General features: G+C 34.8%; 2 protein-coding genes across 2 annotated transcripts in view; both read left to right on the top strand.

Annotated features, from left to right (window-relative positions):
* LOC129803630 (deoxycytidylate deaminase) overlaps positions 1 to 4,145 on the top strand; it is a 147,680-nt gene extending 143,535 nt beyond the window's left edge. Inside the window, exon 3 of the mRNA XM_055850337.1 lies at positions 3,827 to 4,145. The gene's annotated coding sequence lies outside the window, so the exon portion shown is untranslated. The remainder of the gene's footprint in view (positions 1 to 3,826) is intronic.
* A 7,583-nt stretch (positions 4,146 to 11,728) lies between these two features.
* LOC129803626 (U4/U6 small nuclear ribonucleoprotein Prp31) lies at positions 11,729 to 17,688 on the top strand. The gene is made up of 2 exons (XM_055850334.1): positions 11,729 to 13,595; positions 17,158 to 17,688. The coding sequence occupies exons 1-2, from the start codon at positions 12,475 to 12,477 to the stop codon at positions 17,543 to 17,545; spliced, it is 1,509 nt and encodes a 502-aa protein (XP_055706309.1). The 5' UTR covers positions 11,729 to 12,474; the 3' UTR covers positions 17,546 to 17,688.
* Positions 17,689 to 19,371: the final 1,683 nt, after the last annotated feature.

Here is a 19,371-nt window from a genome sequence, read left to right as displayed (position 1 = left end):
TAAATCAATTTCAAAATTCTTTTTAATCTCAGATTTAATTAATATTTTACTTAGTTATCAGGGTGGAGTAACCACTTATCGCCACTTTTGGGAAAATGCTAAATTAATTTGATTATAACTTTTTAACCCTTATTATAAGATAACTCAAATTTGACACAAAGTTACTGAGATGTATTTACTTTAGATTCGTAGAAAAAAAGTAGTAGGGGAGACTGGGGCAAAGTCACAACTCGAAAAATTCAAAATTCAATATCTTCCAAGATAAAAAAGATAGCGGCTTAAAATTATTTCTATAGATAGCCTCCATAGACCTTCTTCAATGTCGTAAGTTTCTTAGAATTCGAACAAGGAATTTGGAATATTAGATTTTAGAAAAAATATTGAAATTTTTAGCCCTATTTTTGAAATATTTTCCTTGCAGAAGATAACAATTTTTACCTACGTATTTTCCAAAATTGATGCACTGGTGAATATTTTCTAAATGTTGTGGCTTACCTAGGGAAAGACGGAGGATTGAGTGAAGAAAGAATGTCCCATCCGCTTCGCCGGTTTGCACAACATATAATGATGAGGTGGTAAGGTTTATAATGACTATTTATTGACTACTATTTGAACTACAAACTATACTTCACTTCACTTGACAAAGATCCTCTACGGCCACTGGTTCGGTCCACAGTTGGTTGCAAAGTGAATCTGGTGGTTTTTGACCAGATCTTGAAATGGTTGTCCCAACACTAAATAATTTGGATTTTCTGAATACGAATCCGCTTTTTATTTTAGAATTTCGCAAAAGTTCTTTTCTCCAGAAATTCTTTTATTAAAAATGGCCAATTGGGGTAAAAAGTAACAAAAAAAAGAAGCAATTTCTGATGTCTCACGGCGAAAAGAAACGTCATTATAATGTTTCGCCGCTTGTTGTTTGCATTGGTCAAACGATTAGCAGTCTTGTGTGTTTTTTTTCTAAAATAGCTTGAAAAGCGATTTTCTCGTTTTCTCACTTTTCTCGCAGAGAAAACGGTGTTTTACAAAGGCGTAGATGAATAAATTTTCTATAAAAATATGTCCTCTAGGTATTTTTTTCAAATTTACGGTAGCTCGTAATGAAGCGAATCAAAATATGATAATACCCAATGTCTGGTACTATTTGTCCCAGCATTTTTGAGAATAGCCACAAAATTACCTTTTAGAAATTGGCTCGATAAATGTATTTCCTTACAAAATAGAGGAAAATTACTTTCACAATGTTGTAGAGCGGTAAATTTCCTATAAAACTGCGCTAATTAGAAATTTTTGAAGCGCTTAAGTAGCTTGTAAAAAAATAAAATATTCGTTTTGTGACTTTTTGCCCAGTTTCTCCTACTTCAATTTAGTGCTGGACTACTTAAAAAACTGAGTTTTATTAACAATGCAAAAATAACCACTTCGTCGCCACTTTTCACCACTTTTCGCCAGTTTTGTAAACACTTCTCGCCACCCACTTGGAAAAGTTCAAACTCGATTATTTTGAGCAATATTATGCAAAGAATACATTCAGCGTTTCTTTTCCTCGTGATCACCTTATTATTACTCATTTTAAATTATTTTCTTCACTTTTATTTAAAAAATTAAATTATAGGTCTATTTCAGAAAGTAAACAATAAAGATTTTACAACTGAGAATCTACGAAGTGAAGTTAGCGTCGCCTATTGAAAAGATATGGCGACAGGTGGTTAAATCAATTACAGAATATTACCACTTTTCGCCATGCCTCATTTTTATATAAAAATAATATAAAATGAAATATTACTTAACAAAATACAAATTTTATGTATATTCCACAAGTATAATTAAATATTCAATAGACAAATTATTTATCCAGAAAGGTATATTTTGCTTGATGAAAATTTGATGACACTTAGGGGAAACTACTCTCCCTTCGAACGTTTATGCCTTCGAATAATGTGAATTTTCTTTGATTTTTCCTAAGAAACTTACATAATTTATTATATAATTTTCAATAAATTGATAATGAGCTTACTAATATTTAATGGAAATTATAAGTATCTTAGGAAAAATCAATGAAAATTCACATTATTCGAAGGTATGAACGTTCGGAGGGAGAGTACTTTCCCCTAGTATATTTGGTAAGAAATATTGGATTCGATGCACTTGCTTAAAATATTACTCTAAGACAGAGGCGTGCAAGAACCGTTGAAACCGAATAAACGTCAAATAAAACATGTACAGTAGACTCTCTCTCAATCGGGAATATGGGGCAAAATGTCATCCGGTTTAGCGTCAAAGACTTTGTAAATTCCACAAAAAGCGCTCAATTATAAAGAATCACGATAAAATAGGAAGAACTACAGCGAATTTGAGCGAATTAGCTTTATAATTAAACGTGAAAATTGTTAACAAAATTTGTCGCCCGATTGAGAAAGAGCCGATTGAGTGAGAGTCTACTGTACGTCAATGGTCAAAACGCTACTATAACAAACTTATTTTGACATTAATTCGGTTTCAACGGTTTTTGCACACCTCTGCTCTAAGAAATGCTCAAAATCGTAAATCCAAAGCGAATAACTATTATTTTTCGACTCTATGCATAGCAGCAATAAAAATACAAAGAACTTTGAGGCTCATTTATTTCACAAATCGCGAAACATAGCGATTTCAATATAAGTGGCGAAAAGTGAGGCACTGACTGGCGAGAAGTGGTGATTCCACCCTAATCTACTTTTTTCTCAACTTCCAAATTAATATTCTGACGTATTAAATATAAATGAAACAGGTTCGCATAATGAGAAAGTTACGACCATTACGACAATTGCTAATCGAAGCGACGAAAAATTTAATCCTCGAGAAATGAGGCAGAATTTACCCCATTTTACCCTACTGTTGCTGTTTCTGTAACTCAAAATTTCTCTCAGTGTTATATTTTTCATAAAAAAAACGACATATAGCATGATGAAAGTGTGCTCAATTATATTTGTGAAAGAAATCAATTTGGGCTGGAGATTCACAAATATATACCACGGAGCTTTTTTACATATTATCCCAGTAAAATTTTATTCAATGTCCGCTTTCAACCCCTATATGACCATTTCGACTCTAACGAATCCCCCATTTCAATGGGGGGAGGATGCTGTCCAGGAGGGAGAGATCTCTGAAGTACAAAAAGGTGGAATGGGAGGAGGATGGGGCAAAAAGTGGCATCAGCACATAAGCAAATCAATCAGAAAATTTATCCCAAAATGCGGGCAATTTCGAATACCTTGAAATTGAAATTGATCCTAGGACGTCATAAAATTTGAGGATTTACCTACCCATTCCTCATAAGGTGGATCTTTCGCTGCCAATTCCCTTCTTTTTTTTTCTCTCTTGGTAACCCAGGAAAGAGGGAAGGTTTTGGTACGTGTATGAGATTTTTATTCAATATCTTATTATAGCCAATACAGAGAGATACAAGGGAGAGAAATTGAACATTTGAGCTTTGGAATATGCCACAAAACCACAGACCTTGCCACATTGCCCTTTTTTCTTCACTTCTCACCATCATCCTCCGGAGGGGTGATTCTGTGAACTGGAGGAATAATTCTTACTTGAAACCTTCCGCAACAGTGATTTTCAATACAAGACATTTCACTTCGGTTTCCGAAGGAACAGAGAGACAAATTTCCCGGGCATCTATGGTGGCACCTTTTGAGAATCTCTTGGGGGTGCTCCTGGGTGCGAATGATACTCACGTTTAGGGGGGGAAATATTGGCTGAAAAATGCAATAAAACACATCGAGAGACATAAAAACACTCATTACGCGAATTAAATCGATATGGTTACTCATTCCAGGGACTTCAATTGTGAATCTTGGCCGGATGGAGACCACAGGAGGAGCATCTGGGGAAGAAAAAAGTACCAGAGCAATAAATACTGCGTCGTTCCGCTTTGAATCTCATCGGGCGCCTTCTCAGCTACTTTTATGAGCTCAATTACACTGTGAAAAACCCCGGTGAGTTCGACTAATCCCTAAATGGTTTTCTTTTCTTGGATCTGGCTTTAATTTTCAATTTAGCATCTAAAAGAAATTTTTGTAGTGTTTTGGGAATAGTCAAAAAATTACACAAATTTAAGGACGATTAAATATTTTTATATTTTAGAAAAAAATAAATTTTAAAAGGAAATGCAACTTTTTTTTTAATTTTAAATACGAAGAGACACAAGGGGTAACTCATTTCCATTTTTTCTGACAAGGGTTTCTGGTTTCTCGGGTTTCGCGATGCAGAAATTGGGTTTCTCGGGTTTCGCGATGCAGACACTGGGTTTCTCGGGTTTCGCGATGCAGAAATTGGGTTTCTCGGGTTTCGCGATGCAGATACTGGGTTTCTCGGGTTTCGCGATGCAATTTTTGGGTTTCTCGGGTTTCGCGATGCAAAAAGTGGGTTTCTCGGGTTTCGCGAATCGTTTCTCGGACAATTGACGAGCTTTTCTCAATATGAATTACCCCTTGAAGAGACATAAAATTAATATGTCTTCTTATACGGTAGGTATTACAGCAGTGTACGTAGACTTTTCTTTAAATAAAAAAGATAATAATTATTTTACATATTGAGCTCAACAATATCCCTCAAAGACTTTGAAATATTTGGATGATAAATATTCGGAATAAAACGGAATCCAAATTCCGAGAAATCAATGCGATCAGAAAATTTACCTTCCAACTCCAAATGAAAGTAATATGCAATATTTTTTACAAAAAAATTGAAAAATTGAATTATAATATTTATTTTTTTATTCTCAAAAACTTTCTAAAATTTAAAGTTTCGGAGCCTTCATACACTTTCAAGAGATACCATTGAATTATTCCGAATGACGGTTAGTCTGTAGTTAGAGGTGAAATTCGACTCCGAAAAACGAATTTTTCTGGCGTCCGGGAAATATTCCCGTCAAATCATTACTCTACCTGCCGATTTTACTCGGAGGTTTTATGAATTGTAACGGTATATACTAGTACATTCAGAGAAATTCTGTAGATTTTCGGCAGAATTTCTGCCTGAAAATCTGTAGATTTTCGGCAGAAATTCTTCCGAAAATCTGCAGATTCTCGGCAGAATTTCTGCATAAAAAATCTGCATAGTCTCCATTTTCTCAAGAAAAATATTGTTGATTTATCAAGAAACGGCAGCAGTTTAAAAGAAAATGGTATGCTCTGCTTAAATCTTTAGGCTTCTTTACAGTAGACTCTCTCTCAATCGGGAATATGGGGCAAAATGTCATCCGGTTTAGCGATAGAATTGAGCATCAAAGCCTTTGTAAATTCCACAAAAAGCGCTCAATTATAAAGAATCACGATAAAATAGGAAGAACTACAGCGAATTTGAGCGAATTAGCTCCATAATTAAGCGTGAAAATTGTCAACAAAATTTGACGCCCGATTGAAAAAGAGCCGATTGAGTGAGAGTCTACTGTATCTCAGAATTGGGGGAGGGGGGATAATTTATGAATTCTAGATGAGTGTCTAGAATTTTCTACGCTTATGGGATGTTGGATGTTTCAGCTGTATTATCACTGCTCGAATTCTACACAGAGAGCAGTATACAGTCCCTCAAATTTTTACTTTTTAAAATTTACATTTTTCGTCCCCGGAAACCTTTTTTCTTAACATTTCTTCAGCAATTTTTGAGAAATGTCGTCACGCTGTTTGTCCGTATGTCCGTCTGTAACCAGAGCTGCAGGGTAAACGGTTAGAGATAGAGACTTGGAATCTTCGGGGGACCCCCTTAAAGTATTAATTCACTATTTATCTATCAATTGTCCTTACTTTGCCAAATTTGATCCCTTCTAGGTGTGTACTCGACTTTGCTGTGCGCGCTGGTGCACTTCAAGACTTTAATTTATAATAAACAGCACTTTTTTCACAAGTTTTCACTCAGAAATAAACCTCTGCTTAGTAAACAAAGCAGAATTTGACAATCTGGTAGCGTCATACAAAAAGAACATAAGTTGTATATAACTTGTGTCTTTTATGGAACAAATGTAACCAAAATATATCAAAACATAATGCTTATACAATTTCACGACAATATATGTACATAACAGGAAGAATATGTAAGATAAACATACTTTCGGTATTTTTTACATAGATATACACATTTTCACTCAAAAATAGATCATATTATGGACTTTTTTATGGATCTAAAAACATTTAATCGTAATTTTAAGGGGAAATACCAATATATTAACTGGAACTTATCAAATAAAATGTATTATTTTTATTAACAGAAAATAACTGATATTTTCTAAACATTTTTTAGTTAAGTTATTTTTCTGGCATACAACGCATATAATTTTCAGATAATGTACTTTCATAATGTTCATACTTTATTTCAGGAATAGCTCGATTACGTTGAAAATATATTGGTTACATTTGAGACATACATTATTTGGATATCAAATGCCCCTTGGAACTGCCGAATGAAGAGCCCTATCGTATTTGCAGGGGCCCATCAAGCCTAATAAAAAGTGAAGACATTTTTCACTTTTATTTGTAAAAATTGTGCAGATATTGCACCGCGACTTAAACAAATTTACTCGTAGTTCTTGTATTATTGCGGCGAACATTATGAAATATGTATTTTTAGATAGATTTTAATGCACGATTTCGAAATATATCAGACTGATAAGTCAATTCTCCTTAGAAAAAAACTTGCCAATAGTCTTCACTGCCTCTATGCAAAAACGTATGGAAAAATGAAATGTCAAGAGGCTCTTGGTCTTTGACTCGATAAGAAATGAGGTAACTTACGCTTTAAGAATTAAAGCCCTTATTTAAGAAAATGAGCAAATGTCTTATGTTAGCCGGAATATTTTAATTTTTTTTTTACTTTGTCAAAGTATCAACTAATTTCAAACAGTAATCCTTTTGTTGAGTCCTTTAAGTGTACTGTAGATGTTGTTCAATTTCTAACAGTATATCGAGGACTTTGAGGACCATAAAAATTGTGTGGCAATGGGGTGTGAGTTTCAATTAAAATCTCCTCATGGTGGATGGAAAATCGAGGGATGAGAACCCATGGACACACTCATCTCTTTTTCTCTCTCTTATTTCTCTGGGAAATAAATATTGAAATAGCTTGTCTTCATTGTCGAGTTTTAGAGGACAATCTTGAGAGGTTGAAGTGGAAAATGCTGTTTACCCCATTCCTTTTCTAGTCAAATATCAGCCTTCCCTGACTTTTGCTAAATTTAACTGAATTTATTCATAAAAATAGAAAGAAAACTGGAGCATTAATTAAATTCTATTATATGCCTTTTATTGGACTTTTGATATAAAACAAAACAATTATTGCAATTCCTTTCAATTAAATGTATTGAAGTGATATAGAATTGATGTTGATGAAATCACTTAACTTAATGAAAATGCTTTGGAACTGTCCTGTGGCGCTTTTCAAATTAACTTGAGTGTGTTCTGGAGGAATTTCATCTTACAGAATCGCATTTTCATTTTAAACTTATTCTGACTATATACAAAATTTTGAGTGAATGCCTGTGCAATCAAATTAAGTGGATTTTGGTTTTTTTTGTTTAATGTTTTAGAAAGTTTCCCAGTATAATTTTATAGTTTAAATTTAAAATGATTGAATAGAATGAAGAAAAGTAGATATTTTGGTAGAACTAAATTATGGATAATCCATTTAAATTTAGTTGAAAAGGTAAATAATTCTACCTGCATTTTCAATGGACACTTCTGTCTTCAACTTATTAATAACCAAAAGCTGAGATAATCAGTAAAATTATGCAGAAAGGAGCTGCAGGGTGCGGTAGGAGGTGGTAGTGATAGTAACCGTGTTAATATAAAGTGACATCGACACGGAATTTCCCAGATCAGTGATATCTCTCATTGTTGCCAGTAAATTGGTGTGGGCAGGTGGTTCTAACATTATGTCAACTTGTAAACGATAATTAGACAAACATTTGACCTAAGATGCTATTCCGGACTGCATGTAATTTGCATTCTGTGTTTGACTCCGGGCGCTGTGTGACAACATTTCTGCTTTCTAATTAGAGACTCCCATTGCCCATTGTCCTCATTCCACTGTCACTCACGGGTCTTGGGCAGGAAATCGCCAAAGCACTTGGACATTCCCGCTGAGAATAAACCACGTCGATGATAGAGGTATAATTAATTAATTTGCCCTCTAACTAAAATTCCACGTCCTTTGTTGTCGTATTCAATGAAATCTCAATAATAAGCTCATATCCTCAAACCTCAAACTTACAAGGCGTAGGGAGCGTAGGGATGCAAATCGATGGACTAGGATATTTTAAAATAAACTTTTTTACATCTTTTATTCATATTCGTTTTCCAATTTCGTTTACGCCCGTAATTAGGCAAAACCGTTTTTGCCATATTTCTGTACTTAAGTCCCTATAGCTTCGTTTCTCTTAAACAGATTTAATTCTTCACTGAAAAAAAGTGAAAGGTCTTCAATTTGGCGATAATTCTCTAGAATATGTGAAGTATGTAAAATCAATACCAGAGGCGCTGCAGGCTCATATACATCAGAAGATATAAAATCACATTTCAAACGTTCTAAGCTCTAAACAGCAGTATCTCCATAACCAATAGATTCAATACACTACATCAAATTGCTCATAGAAAAACTAAAAATCGTTCAGATCCTTTTAAATCAAATCGATAATGCCATGATGCTTAAAATAAGAAGAAGAGTACAAAAGAGTGGAATAGACATATGTAAAATGTTTAGAAAAGAAAGAGATAGAAATTTTGCTTTCACGAAATGCTCCTGATCCGATCTTAAGCCGGAGACATAAAAATCGCTAAAGGTTTTACTTCACAAAGAAAAACTCTTCTTCAATCTTTTCCAGAGCTTTCGGTTCTGGATGTGGAGTGCACCTTCTTCATTGGTCGACTAAAATATGTTTTTTTTTTGTACTTTAAAAAGGATCATTATTTTGTGTGGTATTGGACAATATCATCACTTTCAGTTTATCAATTGGGAAAGTTTTTCTTAGGAAATTGTTTTTTTTAACGAGGGATACGATTTTATACTAAACGAGCTTTTGAACACGAATTTGTTCAAAAATTAGCTCGTCCACGGACACTGAAAATTTTTGGAACAAATATGTTACAGATGTAGGAATAATATTGTTATAAAAAATGTACCAATTTGTTTCTGACAGTGGTAACAAAACATCTGAGTGCAACAAATTCTATTCCAACTTTCAGGAACAAATTTGTATAAAACGAAATCAACTCAAATTTGTAGACATTCCACCGTATCAAAACGGTTCCAAAAGAAAACTCTAACAAAATTGTAACAATATTTCGTAGCAAAACTGTAAAGAAAACTTTTTGGAACAAACAAATATCTTCTCCAGGTACAAATTGATTCCAAAAATTTGTTCGAAGGAAAACTTGTTCCAATATTTTGGTCAGTGTCCAAAAGTTTTTACCGTGTATCTGAGTGATTGCAATGCCCAAGGATGGAGCATGTTATTTCCCTTACTGCCCTTACTATATGGACCAAAGGAACGGGACTAGTCTCAATATATTTTCTATAATATCCTTAACTAATATGGCATAGAGTCTCGTCCTTAAAGGACCCATAGTTTCCTTAATATATCAAAATTACTTTGTGCAATTTGCTCTTAAAAACCTCTAAATTTATCGATATTTTACTTGAAATTTAAAGGACTTCTAGAATGAATCCTGGAATAAAATTTGTATCAGAGTATTTCTGGGACTTTTAATTCCTAGGATTTATCCATAAATTCCAAATCATCTTTACAATTTAGCTAATATTAATGAAAAAGTTATGTTTTCCAAATCATAAAAGCAAAATTGTACATTTTTAAGGCTAAATTTAACACATTTACAAAGGTAAATTGGAGTTTTGACCTATGGCATACTATTTTTGAACTATTCAGAAAAATGTTGTCTAAATCAAAATTATGAAATAATCAATAGTTTAAGAACTATTGAAGATTAAAAATATATTAATTTCCCATAAATAATTGGGTCAACCGGCAATCGTGAAAAGCGACACCGGGAAATGAAAACAAAGTATGCAATCAATCAGTTAGCAAAAATTCAGTAAATAAGAAAATTATGTTATTAAAATTGCAAATTTAGATTTGGGTCATATTTTGATATTGAATGCTTGAAGTGGGATATCAAATTTTGTATAAAAGCTTTAAAATTTTTCCTAATAAATCAGACTAAAGCCAGCAATCAACAAGGTGTTTCACTACCGGTAGCAGAGTACAGCGGCATTACTCTTAGAAAGAGGAAGTGCCTTAACTCTTTCGCGTCTTTAGGGTCATATATGACCCGGGGAAAAAAGTTTCTTTTTGGCTATTTACATTAATTGAAATCTAACTGGAGTCTTGAGAAAATGAGCCAAGAATCTTACATCCTTCTATTATGATGTCGTGCACGAACAGATAGATTTCAATTAATGTAAATACCCAAAAAAAACTTTTTTCCCCGAGTCATGACATTACCCTAAAGACGCGAAAGAGTTAATGACTTTGCAGGGCTTTTTTCTCACCATCCAGGGCTTTTCTGATCAGCGGCACTTGTGTGCCTAAATAATCAACGGCCCAGCTCCACTTGCCTTCAGTGGCAATTCAGAGTCGGCTTTCAGAGAGATTCCTAGTGAATTTTCTGCTGAGATCCTGCATTGAGACTCCCCATAGGCGAGTTGTGTGCAGATTTTTCTGCCCTTCCCCAGAGAGGCAATTGTTCGTTGCCTATAACAGGTGACATTTCTGCCTTGACACCTAAGACCTTTTGGCCAACGATTAGAGGCTGTCGAAGGACGCCGGGGACAACTCAACCATAATCCGCAGACTAGGAAGCTCCTGGATCCATTCAAAGAGCAGGGAATTATTCTGAGCTATTCGGAATAATTTCCTCCTCTATAGCCTGAGCTCTGCTCAAGGCGGAGCTTGGACAGCTGCCCCAATTCCACTTTGCACGTGAAATTGACGAAAAATAATAATTTTGTTTACAAATAAAATATAGGGGAAAGGCTCATAATTTTGTCCAGTTTCTTATTTTGGACACTTTGAGGATAAAATTGGACACTAAAAATAAATTTATTAAAATGATGGATTTTTATTCCAATATTTGATGAATAATGAATTCTATCTAAATATTTGTTCTTTTTGGAAGATTTTAAAACTAAATACGTTAAATTTTGATCATGATTTGAGTTAAAATTGCTTTGTTGAAAATTCAGTGTGAGCAATTGCTTACGAGAAATATGACAGAACTTCGTGTTTACTTCAGTCTTATTTAGCTGTGGTGAAGTACTAACAATGTTTCTTCGGTTTTTTGAGTGATATTATTGAATATTCATTGAATATTGTATTGATTCACGTTAGTGGTCATTTGTACATGACCTGAAGTGAGATTTTCCTTGTGAATTACGTATTTTGTCTGAAAAATGGGCAATTTTCTACGAGGTTCACCAGTGAGATGATACTCCTTATTTTGGACAGGTGTTTTTCTCAGGAAATTTCGGAAGTTTTAGCTTTTGTGATGACTAGGTTGGACAAATGCCTGGAGAAACAAAGGAGCATCATCTCTACGAAAGATATGTAGCGAGAAATGCCTTGAAAGGCTCCTGGAAAGGCCAGGGAATGAGCGAATCCGCGCGTACTTGGAGTACCGAAGTCAATTCACTTTAATGAATGATATGGAAAGTTTCCGGGCTTCTTGTAACATTCTACGTTTCCCTTACATGAACAGGAAGACGACTTGGTAAGATTGGTTCATGAAATGAAGAACAATAGGCATCCTGTTGAGGCGGATTAGCTGTCAAAATTTATAGCCAAGTTGTCCAAATTAATAATCAAGTTGTCCAAAATAAGAGTCAAATTCACCTCTACATATCAATTCATTTTTGAACGTATTAAAACTAATTTTAGTAGAAATAGGACGATAAATAGCTTGCCAAGTTTCTAAACAACTCTTCTGAAAAGAGAGTAACAAAAAACGTCAATTAGTATCGAAAATATCGCAATTCAAACTTGGAACATCGACGCTTATAAGCAGACTGGTCAAAATTATGAGCCCTTATCATAAATGTACTAAATGTTTTATATTTTTAATAAAAAATAAATTATTGCAAAATATTCCTTAGGCTTTTTTTTTATAAAAACTCTGAGTCCTGAATAATATAAGAAAATTTGAATATTGTCTTAAATGATTTTTTTGAGAAATGTTGATTTTTTTTATTTTGAGTAATATTTTGCTACTTGGGTATTTTCTTGTGGTCGAGAGAATCCGTTAAAATTTATCCACCTTTCAAAAATTGGTGGGAAAACTTTTCTACGGATAACATCAGATGGCGTTGGCTTCAGTTTGTTTTTGTTTTGACATAACCTCATTTCCAAAAGGTAAACATTGAAGCGGTGAAAACGTTTTTAGTGAATTTATCTGGAAGAAAATCAGGCGAAAAATCTGAAAAATGTCTCTGGCTGATGAGTTACTTGCTGACCTCGAGGAGAACGACGATGGAATTGCGGAAACGCAGCCAGAGGAAGAGACACAGCACGTTGATCCGGGAGATGATCAGGAAACTACGCTCGAGGGCGTTGAGGAGATGGAAATCGACTTGCAGGTGTCCTCAGTGAGAGAACTCTGCAAGCTGAGAGATTCTCTCAAATTGGCAGATGTTCTGAGGCGCATTGAGATCTATGCAAAAGAACTGGTGCCTAGGAAATCCTCAGAAATGGTGGGGAATGTTGAGGCTGATCCTGAGTATCAGTTGATTGTGGAAGCCAATATGATAGCTGTAGAGATTGACAATGAAATTGTTCTGATACACCGATTCACGAAGGACAAGTACCAAAAGAGATTTCCGGAACTGGACAGCCTTGTGATGGGGGAATTGGATTACATTCGGACAGTGAAGGAACTGGGCAATGATTTGGACAAAGTGAAGAACAATGAGACTCTGCAGCAGGTTCTCACTCAAGCCACAATTATGATTGTCTCCGTGACGGCGTCCACAACTCAGGGATCACAGCTCAATGAAGGGGAACTGAAGCAGATCCAGGAAGCCTGTGACATGGCTATCGATCTGCACGGCTTCAAGATGAAGATCTACGAGTACGTGGAGAGTAGAATGACCTTCATAGCGCCCAATTTGTCCGTGATCGTTGGCGCTTCGACAGCTGCAAAGATTCTGGGCCTGGCCGGAGGACTCATCAAGTTGTCCAAGATGCCAGCCTGCAATGTCCTGATTCTGGGCTCCAAGAAGCGAGTTCTCTCCGGATTCTCAAAGGTCGCCATGCTTCCACACACTGGCTTCATTTACTACTCGGACATTGTCCAGGAAACCCCTCCGGATCTCCGGAGGAAGGCCGCTCGGCTGGTGGCTGCAAAGTGTACCCTGGCTGCAAGAGTTGATGCTTGTCACGAGAGCACTCACGGGCAGATTGGGCAGCAGTTTCGGGAGGATATCGAGAAGAAGCTGGATAAGCTGCAGGAGCCTCCTCCGGTGAAGTTTGTGAAGCCTCTGCCCAAACCAATCGAGAGCAGCAAGAAGAAGCGAGGAGGAAAGCGCGTCCGGAAGATGAAGGAAAGGTAAGTCCTAGATTTTTTTTTACTCCAAGGCAAAGACAATGGTGGGAAGTGGTGTAGAGATCGTACAGATATTTGAAATTTTTATATAAATTCTGGAAGTTCCGAGGAATCCTGAAGAAAAAAGGGTGGGCAGCAAAGCGCAAAAGACTTCACAGAATACTTGAATTTAATGTTAACACTGAGAAAAAAAGAGGGTGCGATAACCTTTTTTCCTCATAAATTTAACACTTTAGGTGTAAAAATATATCAACATTATTTAATGTTAATTTTACACCTTTTTAAATGTAAAATTAACATGAAAAAGGGTAACTTTAACCTCCAATACACCTAAAAAGGGTAATATTTACACCGATTTCGGATCAATACTTCAGGGTAAAATTAAACATTTCCGGAATGTCATTTTAACTTCTTCGGATTTCTCTCAGTGAAGGGTATAACTAATAAGTATTTAAAAAAAAAAAACAGGCATTGGGATTGGATTTGGGATCAATTGGGATTGGAATTTAAGCCATAATTCATCGATATCTACAAGTAATTGGCGGATTTATGTCAAAACCAGCGACTTTTTATGAATCCCACATCTTTATGTGACTTGGGATTGGGATTTAAGCCATTTCTGGCTCTGTATCCCTGATAAACATCAAAATATTAAATGTGAAAATTTTTATCGGTTTGGTATTGGTATTGGGATTCGAATTTAGACAATATATCGTCGATCTGTACAAAGAATCCGAGGATTATAATTAAAATCAAGACTTTGGGAATTCCACAAATTTATTTGACTTGGGATTGGGATTTAAGCCACTAATCGATGAGCTGTACAAATTATCTCCACATAATTTCCGTATAGTCGTGAAAAAAAGTATTTAAAGTAGTCATAAAATATTGTTCATCTATGTCCCTGATAAACATCAAAATATTAAACCTGCAAATTTTTATCGGTTTGGTATTGGTATTGGGATTGGGATTCGAATTTACGCTATATGTCGTCGATCTGTACAAATAATCCGCAGATCAAAATCAAGACTTTGGGAATCCCACAAATTTATGTGACTTGGGATCGGGATTTAGACCACTAACCGATGAGCTGTACAAATTTTCTCCACATAATTTCCGTATATAGTCGTGATAAAAGTATTTGAAGTAGTCATGAAAAATTGTTCACATGTCCCTGATAAACATCAAAATATTAAACCTGAAAAAAATTATCGGTTTGGTATTGGGATTGGGATTCGAATTTACGCAATATGTCGTATGTACAAGTAATCCGCGAGTCATAATCAAAATCAAGACTTTCGGAATCCCACAATTTTTTTTATAAATGGGATTGAGCTTGGGATTGAGATTTAAGCCATTAATGGTTGATTTGTATCGTAGATTTACACAAAAACGTAACCATTAAAACGATTAAAGCCTTTACAGGTTTGGTATTGGTATTGCTATTGAGATTCATAACCGGATCATAACCAAAATCAGGACTTTGAAAATACTTATGTACGTGTACGATCAGTCCCATTCTCTTTTCCATTATTATTTCGTATCAGTGAAAAATGAACAGAATTTGATGAGAGTTTCACCAAAAGAACGGTGAAAAAAACACGTGTTACAATGTTTACATACAACGAAAATGTAGAGCTATTGACATCTGTCATAAAAAGATCAAATAATTTGGAACAATTTTATCGTGAACACGCGTTGCAATCACAAGCGATAAATGGATTTTAGAAAATATTCACCTGAGATTCGCACTGATTACCCAAGAAAAAATTGGCATGTAAAGTATAAAGTCCCCTTAAGATAGTGGGACTTGAAAGACGCGACATCCTTTCACATGCATTTCTTCCGTAATGGCCTCTACACACTAGAGAAATTTATGTCCATATTGAAGAGTTTTTTCCGTCTGTTTTTTTCCTTTTGATATCTTTTTTTTTCAATTAAAAATTCTATTCTTTATTAAGTAGTATTATTGTAGTCTAAATTGCTTATCTAGAGTGCTGAATTAAAATCGTCAACAAATTTTTAAAAGCGATGAAAGTGCATCCCATAATTTATCAAATAATCAATTTGCTAGTAGAAGAATAAAAAAAAACTGTATTTACTTACAATCAGCTGTCTGAGGATCGTTGTAAATATTATTTAAAGTTTTTATTGAAATTTTATAAAAGATTAGAAAGGTCGAAGACCCAAACCAATTTTTTTGGCGTTCAAAAAGTTCAGGCGCACACCTCCTAAGCCGAATGCGTGTTTAAGTCTTGGCTAAAGACCCAAACTTTCTGTACAGAAGTAGATCTTGAAAAATTCGAAAATATATTTGAAGATCCAAAAAAGAGACTCTCTTACTTCTTAATACTTTCGCAAGGTGGCGGAAGTTACATCCCGTTCGAATTTCGAAGTGCTCAAGTGTCAAAATGTCACGGTCTTCACTGTTGTGAGGAAAAAAACTGAACAACGACGTTTACTTTTCTCGCCCAAGTATTTAATCACTCCATAATCACTGACTAACTCTTGTGCCAACCTTTTAGTGTGATATTAGATAAATTTTCCCCACCTTGTTCGAAAATTTAGTATGAAAATTCGAAATTGAATTTGAATTCTTCGAACATCAACGACTTTTTGTGCAAATAGAGTTCCATTTACCTTTTATCCAAGACACTATTGGAGAATCAAAATCTACTTCTGTTTGAGCCCAGTCTGTCTTGGTTGATTTGACAGAAATGTCAAATATGTGACTTTTCTGACAATGCCACGTGAGCTGAAATGGCAATGTCACTGCTACTGAATCGCATTTTCGAAAAAGCTCTCCTAAAATTCGAACCCAATTTGTCATATGGCATTGCCAGAACGTTACAGAATTCCCCTCCAGTAGGGGAATTCTGTAATTATCGTGGCATTGTCACGCGTGAGCTTAAAACCTGACAATGCCATTCGAGCTTTTTTTGTCATATCATATGAGTTCGAAAATGCCTAAAATGCAGTTTATTGAATTTTTAATGAAATCCCTTTACTTGATGATTTTATGAAAATACAGTACGTCTTGGTTGATTTATTTAACAAAATTCATTGTCATTTGAATTGCCAGAAATCTCAAATATGTGACTTGACAATGTCACGTGAGCTGAAATGGCAATGTCACGGCTACAAAATCGCATTTTCGAAAAAGCTCTCCTAAGATTCGAACCCAATTTGTCATATGGCATTGCCAGAGCGTTACAGATTTCCCCTCCTGAGCGTATTTGGGTTCTTAGCGAAGACTTAAACACGAATTCGGCTAGGAAGATGTGCGCCTGAACTACTTTTCGGACATGATTCAGAAGCCCAATTTTTGAAACTCTCACTCGCACCCGCGAGCTCTTTAGTGGCCGAGAGAAATCCACTCGCACACCCCGTAGATTCAAATCCTTCTGTAACGACTTCTTTATAACATAAAGTACTCGTTCCACGTACTCAAGAATTTCCGTGTGCGAGTCAATTTCTCTCGGCTACTAAAGAGCTCGCGGGTGCGAGTGAGAATTTCAAAAATTGGCCCTCAGGTTCTTTAAAATTGAATTTCATTGGTCATCAGGTATGCCATCACAGAGTTCCGTAAGCAGGCCAATCGAATGAATTTCGGGGACATCGAAGAGGATGCGTATCAGGAGGATTTGGGCTATTCCCGTGGTGTCCTGGGAAAGTCCGGAACGGGCAGAATCCGGCTGCCGCAGGTGGATGAGAAGACAAAAGTGCGCATCAGTAAGACCCTGCAGAAAAATCTGCAGAAGCAGCAGCAAGTCTGGGGAGGAAGTACGACGGTGAAGAAGCAAGTGTCCGGAACTGCATCGAGCGTGGCTTTTACCCCTCTCCAGGGCCTTGAGATTGTCAATCCGCAGGCTGCTGAGAAGTCCATTGATTCCAATGCCAAATATTTCTCCAACACAAGTGGATTCCTGTCCGTGGGCAAGAGCACAACATAAAACGGGGAGAGTGGCAGCAGGAAGTGAGAAAGGTCAAAAAATAAACAAAATAAAAAAAGGTCAAGCGGGGGCGAAAAGGCAGGTGAGTTTTTTTTTGTTGAAATTATTGTACATTTAATAAATGAAAATATTTTAAACTCAAACGATTCTGTCACAGCCTACTTTTCTCAAATCATTTCTCAAATGAAAAAGAGAAGATGAAACAAAGAAAAAGTTCAAAAAAAAAACAATTGGGTACTTAATTGAAAAAAATAAAATGAAACTATTCCTATTTTTAGGTTTTTTTTCGATGATGAAAAAAAAGTTGATTTTTTTGATTTGCTCTCAGTTTTTTTTTACATTTTTTTCCTATCCATTTATTTATATTTTTTCTCAATATATTTTTTTTGTTGTTTTGCTTTTCCTTATCGCTAAATGATAACTATTAGAAATCACTCCTGAAGAGCCCGTATTTATTCCACTTTTTTTTTATTTTTGATTTTGTTTTTAGTTAAAAATTAATATTTCGCTAAAAGAAAATCTTCGAATCTTTCTCATTACTCTTTTTTTCTTCTTTCTTGTTTTTTCTTTCACAACTTTCATCGCATTGGACAGTGTCTAAGAATTAGGAAAAAAAAAGAATTTGATAATCTACAATTAAATATATATTTTATTGAAATATATGAATATTTCTAGACATTTTCCTCTGAATAAAAAGTCCCTCCATTTGATTAATAAAAACTCTACGTTAATTACACAAATTAATCACAAATGTAAATGACTCAGCAGTTGAATAAAATGGCACATTTTCCATTAAATAATTTTTTTCTCATTTACATAATTCTCTTCTTTTTGTTTTCTTTTAAACATTACACTACGCTGTATAACATATATCTTCTCAATATAACATTTTTTTTCTGCATCTCTCTTCAATCTCTCTCAAAAATTTGTTTCTTTATTGTTTTTTCTTTTTTTTCTTGTAAATTTCCTACAAAGAAATATATTCTTCTTTTTTTTTTGTTTAATCCTTATTTATCAAAAATACTAAATTTTTTATGTAAATTTATCTTTCTTTCCTACTTTCTGGTTTAATTCTTGTTTTAATTCATTTATTTCTCAGATTCTATTTACACTAGATATTTTTTTTCTCTTTCAAATAAAAAGTCCTTTCACCTCTCAAGAATATATTTAAAAAAAAAATATTCACATTTTCTTGCAACAAATTCTTGTCACGGTAACGAAAAACAATTTTCCAACAACCTCACGATTTTTTAATCACTCTTTTTCATTAGTTTTCTCATTTTTTTTCAATAAAAAATCAACCTTTTGCTGTGCCCCAGATGAGTTATTTGAAGTAATTTAATGAGAAAATTTCTGCTTTTAGAAGAAATGAAAAAAAAGTTCTGAGGAGTTTGGTTTGATGCTCTATTTCAGCATAAAAAATAACAGATATTGCTTTCATTCTCTTATAGGTCTTTTTTGCCTTTTAGTAATTACTCAAAATATTTTACTGATTGCAATTGTTCCAATAATTCAGAAGTGGGATATTTCTAAGTCGTAAGTGTCACTATTTTTCGGAAAAATTGAATATTTGATAACCAAGACGTCTGATGACTACCAAATGGTCGCCATTTGCTAATATGGCCGATAATTTTGATACTTGGCAGAGCAGGAGATTGCTTTTAGGGAAGTTTTTCCTGATTTTGGTGAATTCTGATTGTCCAGGAAGTATCTTTTAGGCTCTTGAGAAAGTTTATGTCTACAGTAACATCGTATAGACAGAAATGTGTCTTAAAAAGTACTATTGTGTGAAATATTAGCTTCGTTCAGTAATAATCTTTCGAAGA

Source organism: Phlebotomus papatasi, chromosome 2, assembly GCF_024763615.1.
Source record: "Phlebotomus papatasi isolate M1 chromosome 2, Ppap_2.1, whole genome shotgun sequence".
NCBI classification, from domain to species: domain Eukaryota; kingdom Metazoa; phylum Arthropoda; class Insecta; order Diptera; family Psychodidae; genus Phlebotomus; species Phlebotomus papatasi.
The sequence above is the reverse complement of the archived record's forward strand: the minus strand, read 5'-3'. Positions and strand labels throughout refer to the sequence as shown.

Coding starts and splice junctions, on each gene's coding strand:
- LOC129803626 (XM_055850334.1), top strand. CDS start 12,475: ATGTCTCTGGCTGATGAGTTACTTGCTGACCTCGAGGAGAACGACGAT. Junction 13,596..17,157: donor GTCCGGAAGATGAAGGAAAG/GTAAGTCCTAGA, acceptor ATTGGTCATCAG/GTATGCCATCACAGAGTTCC.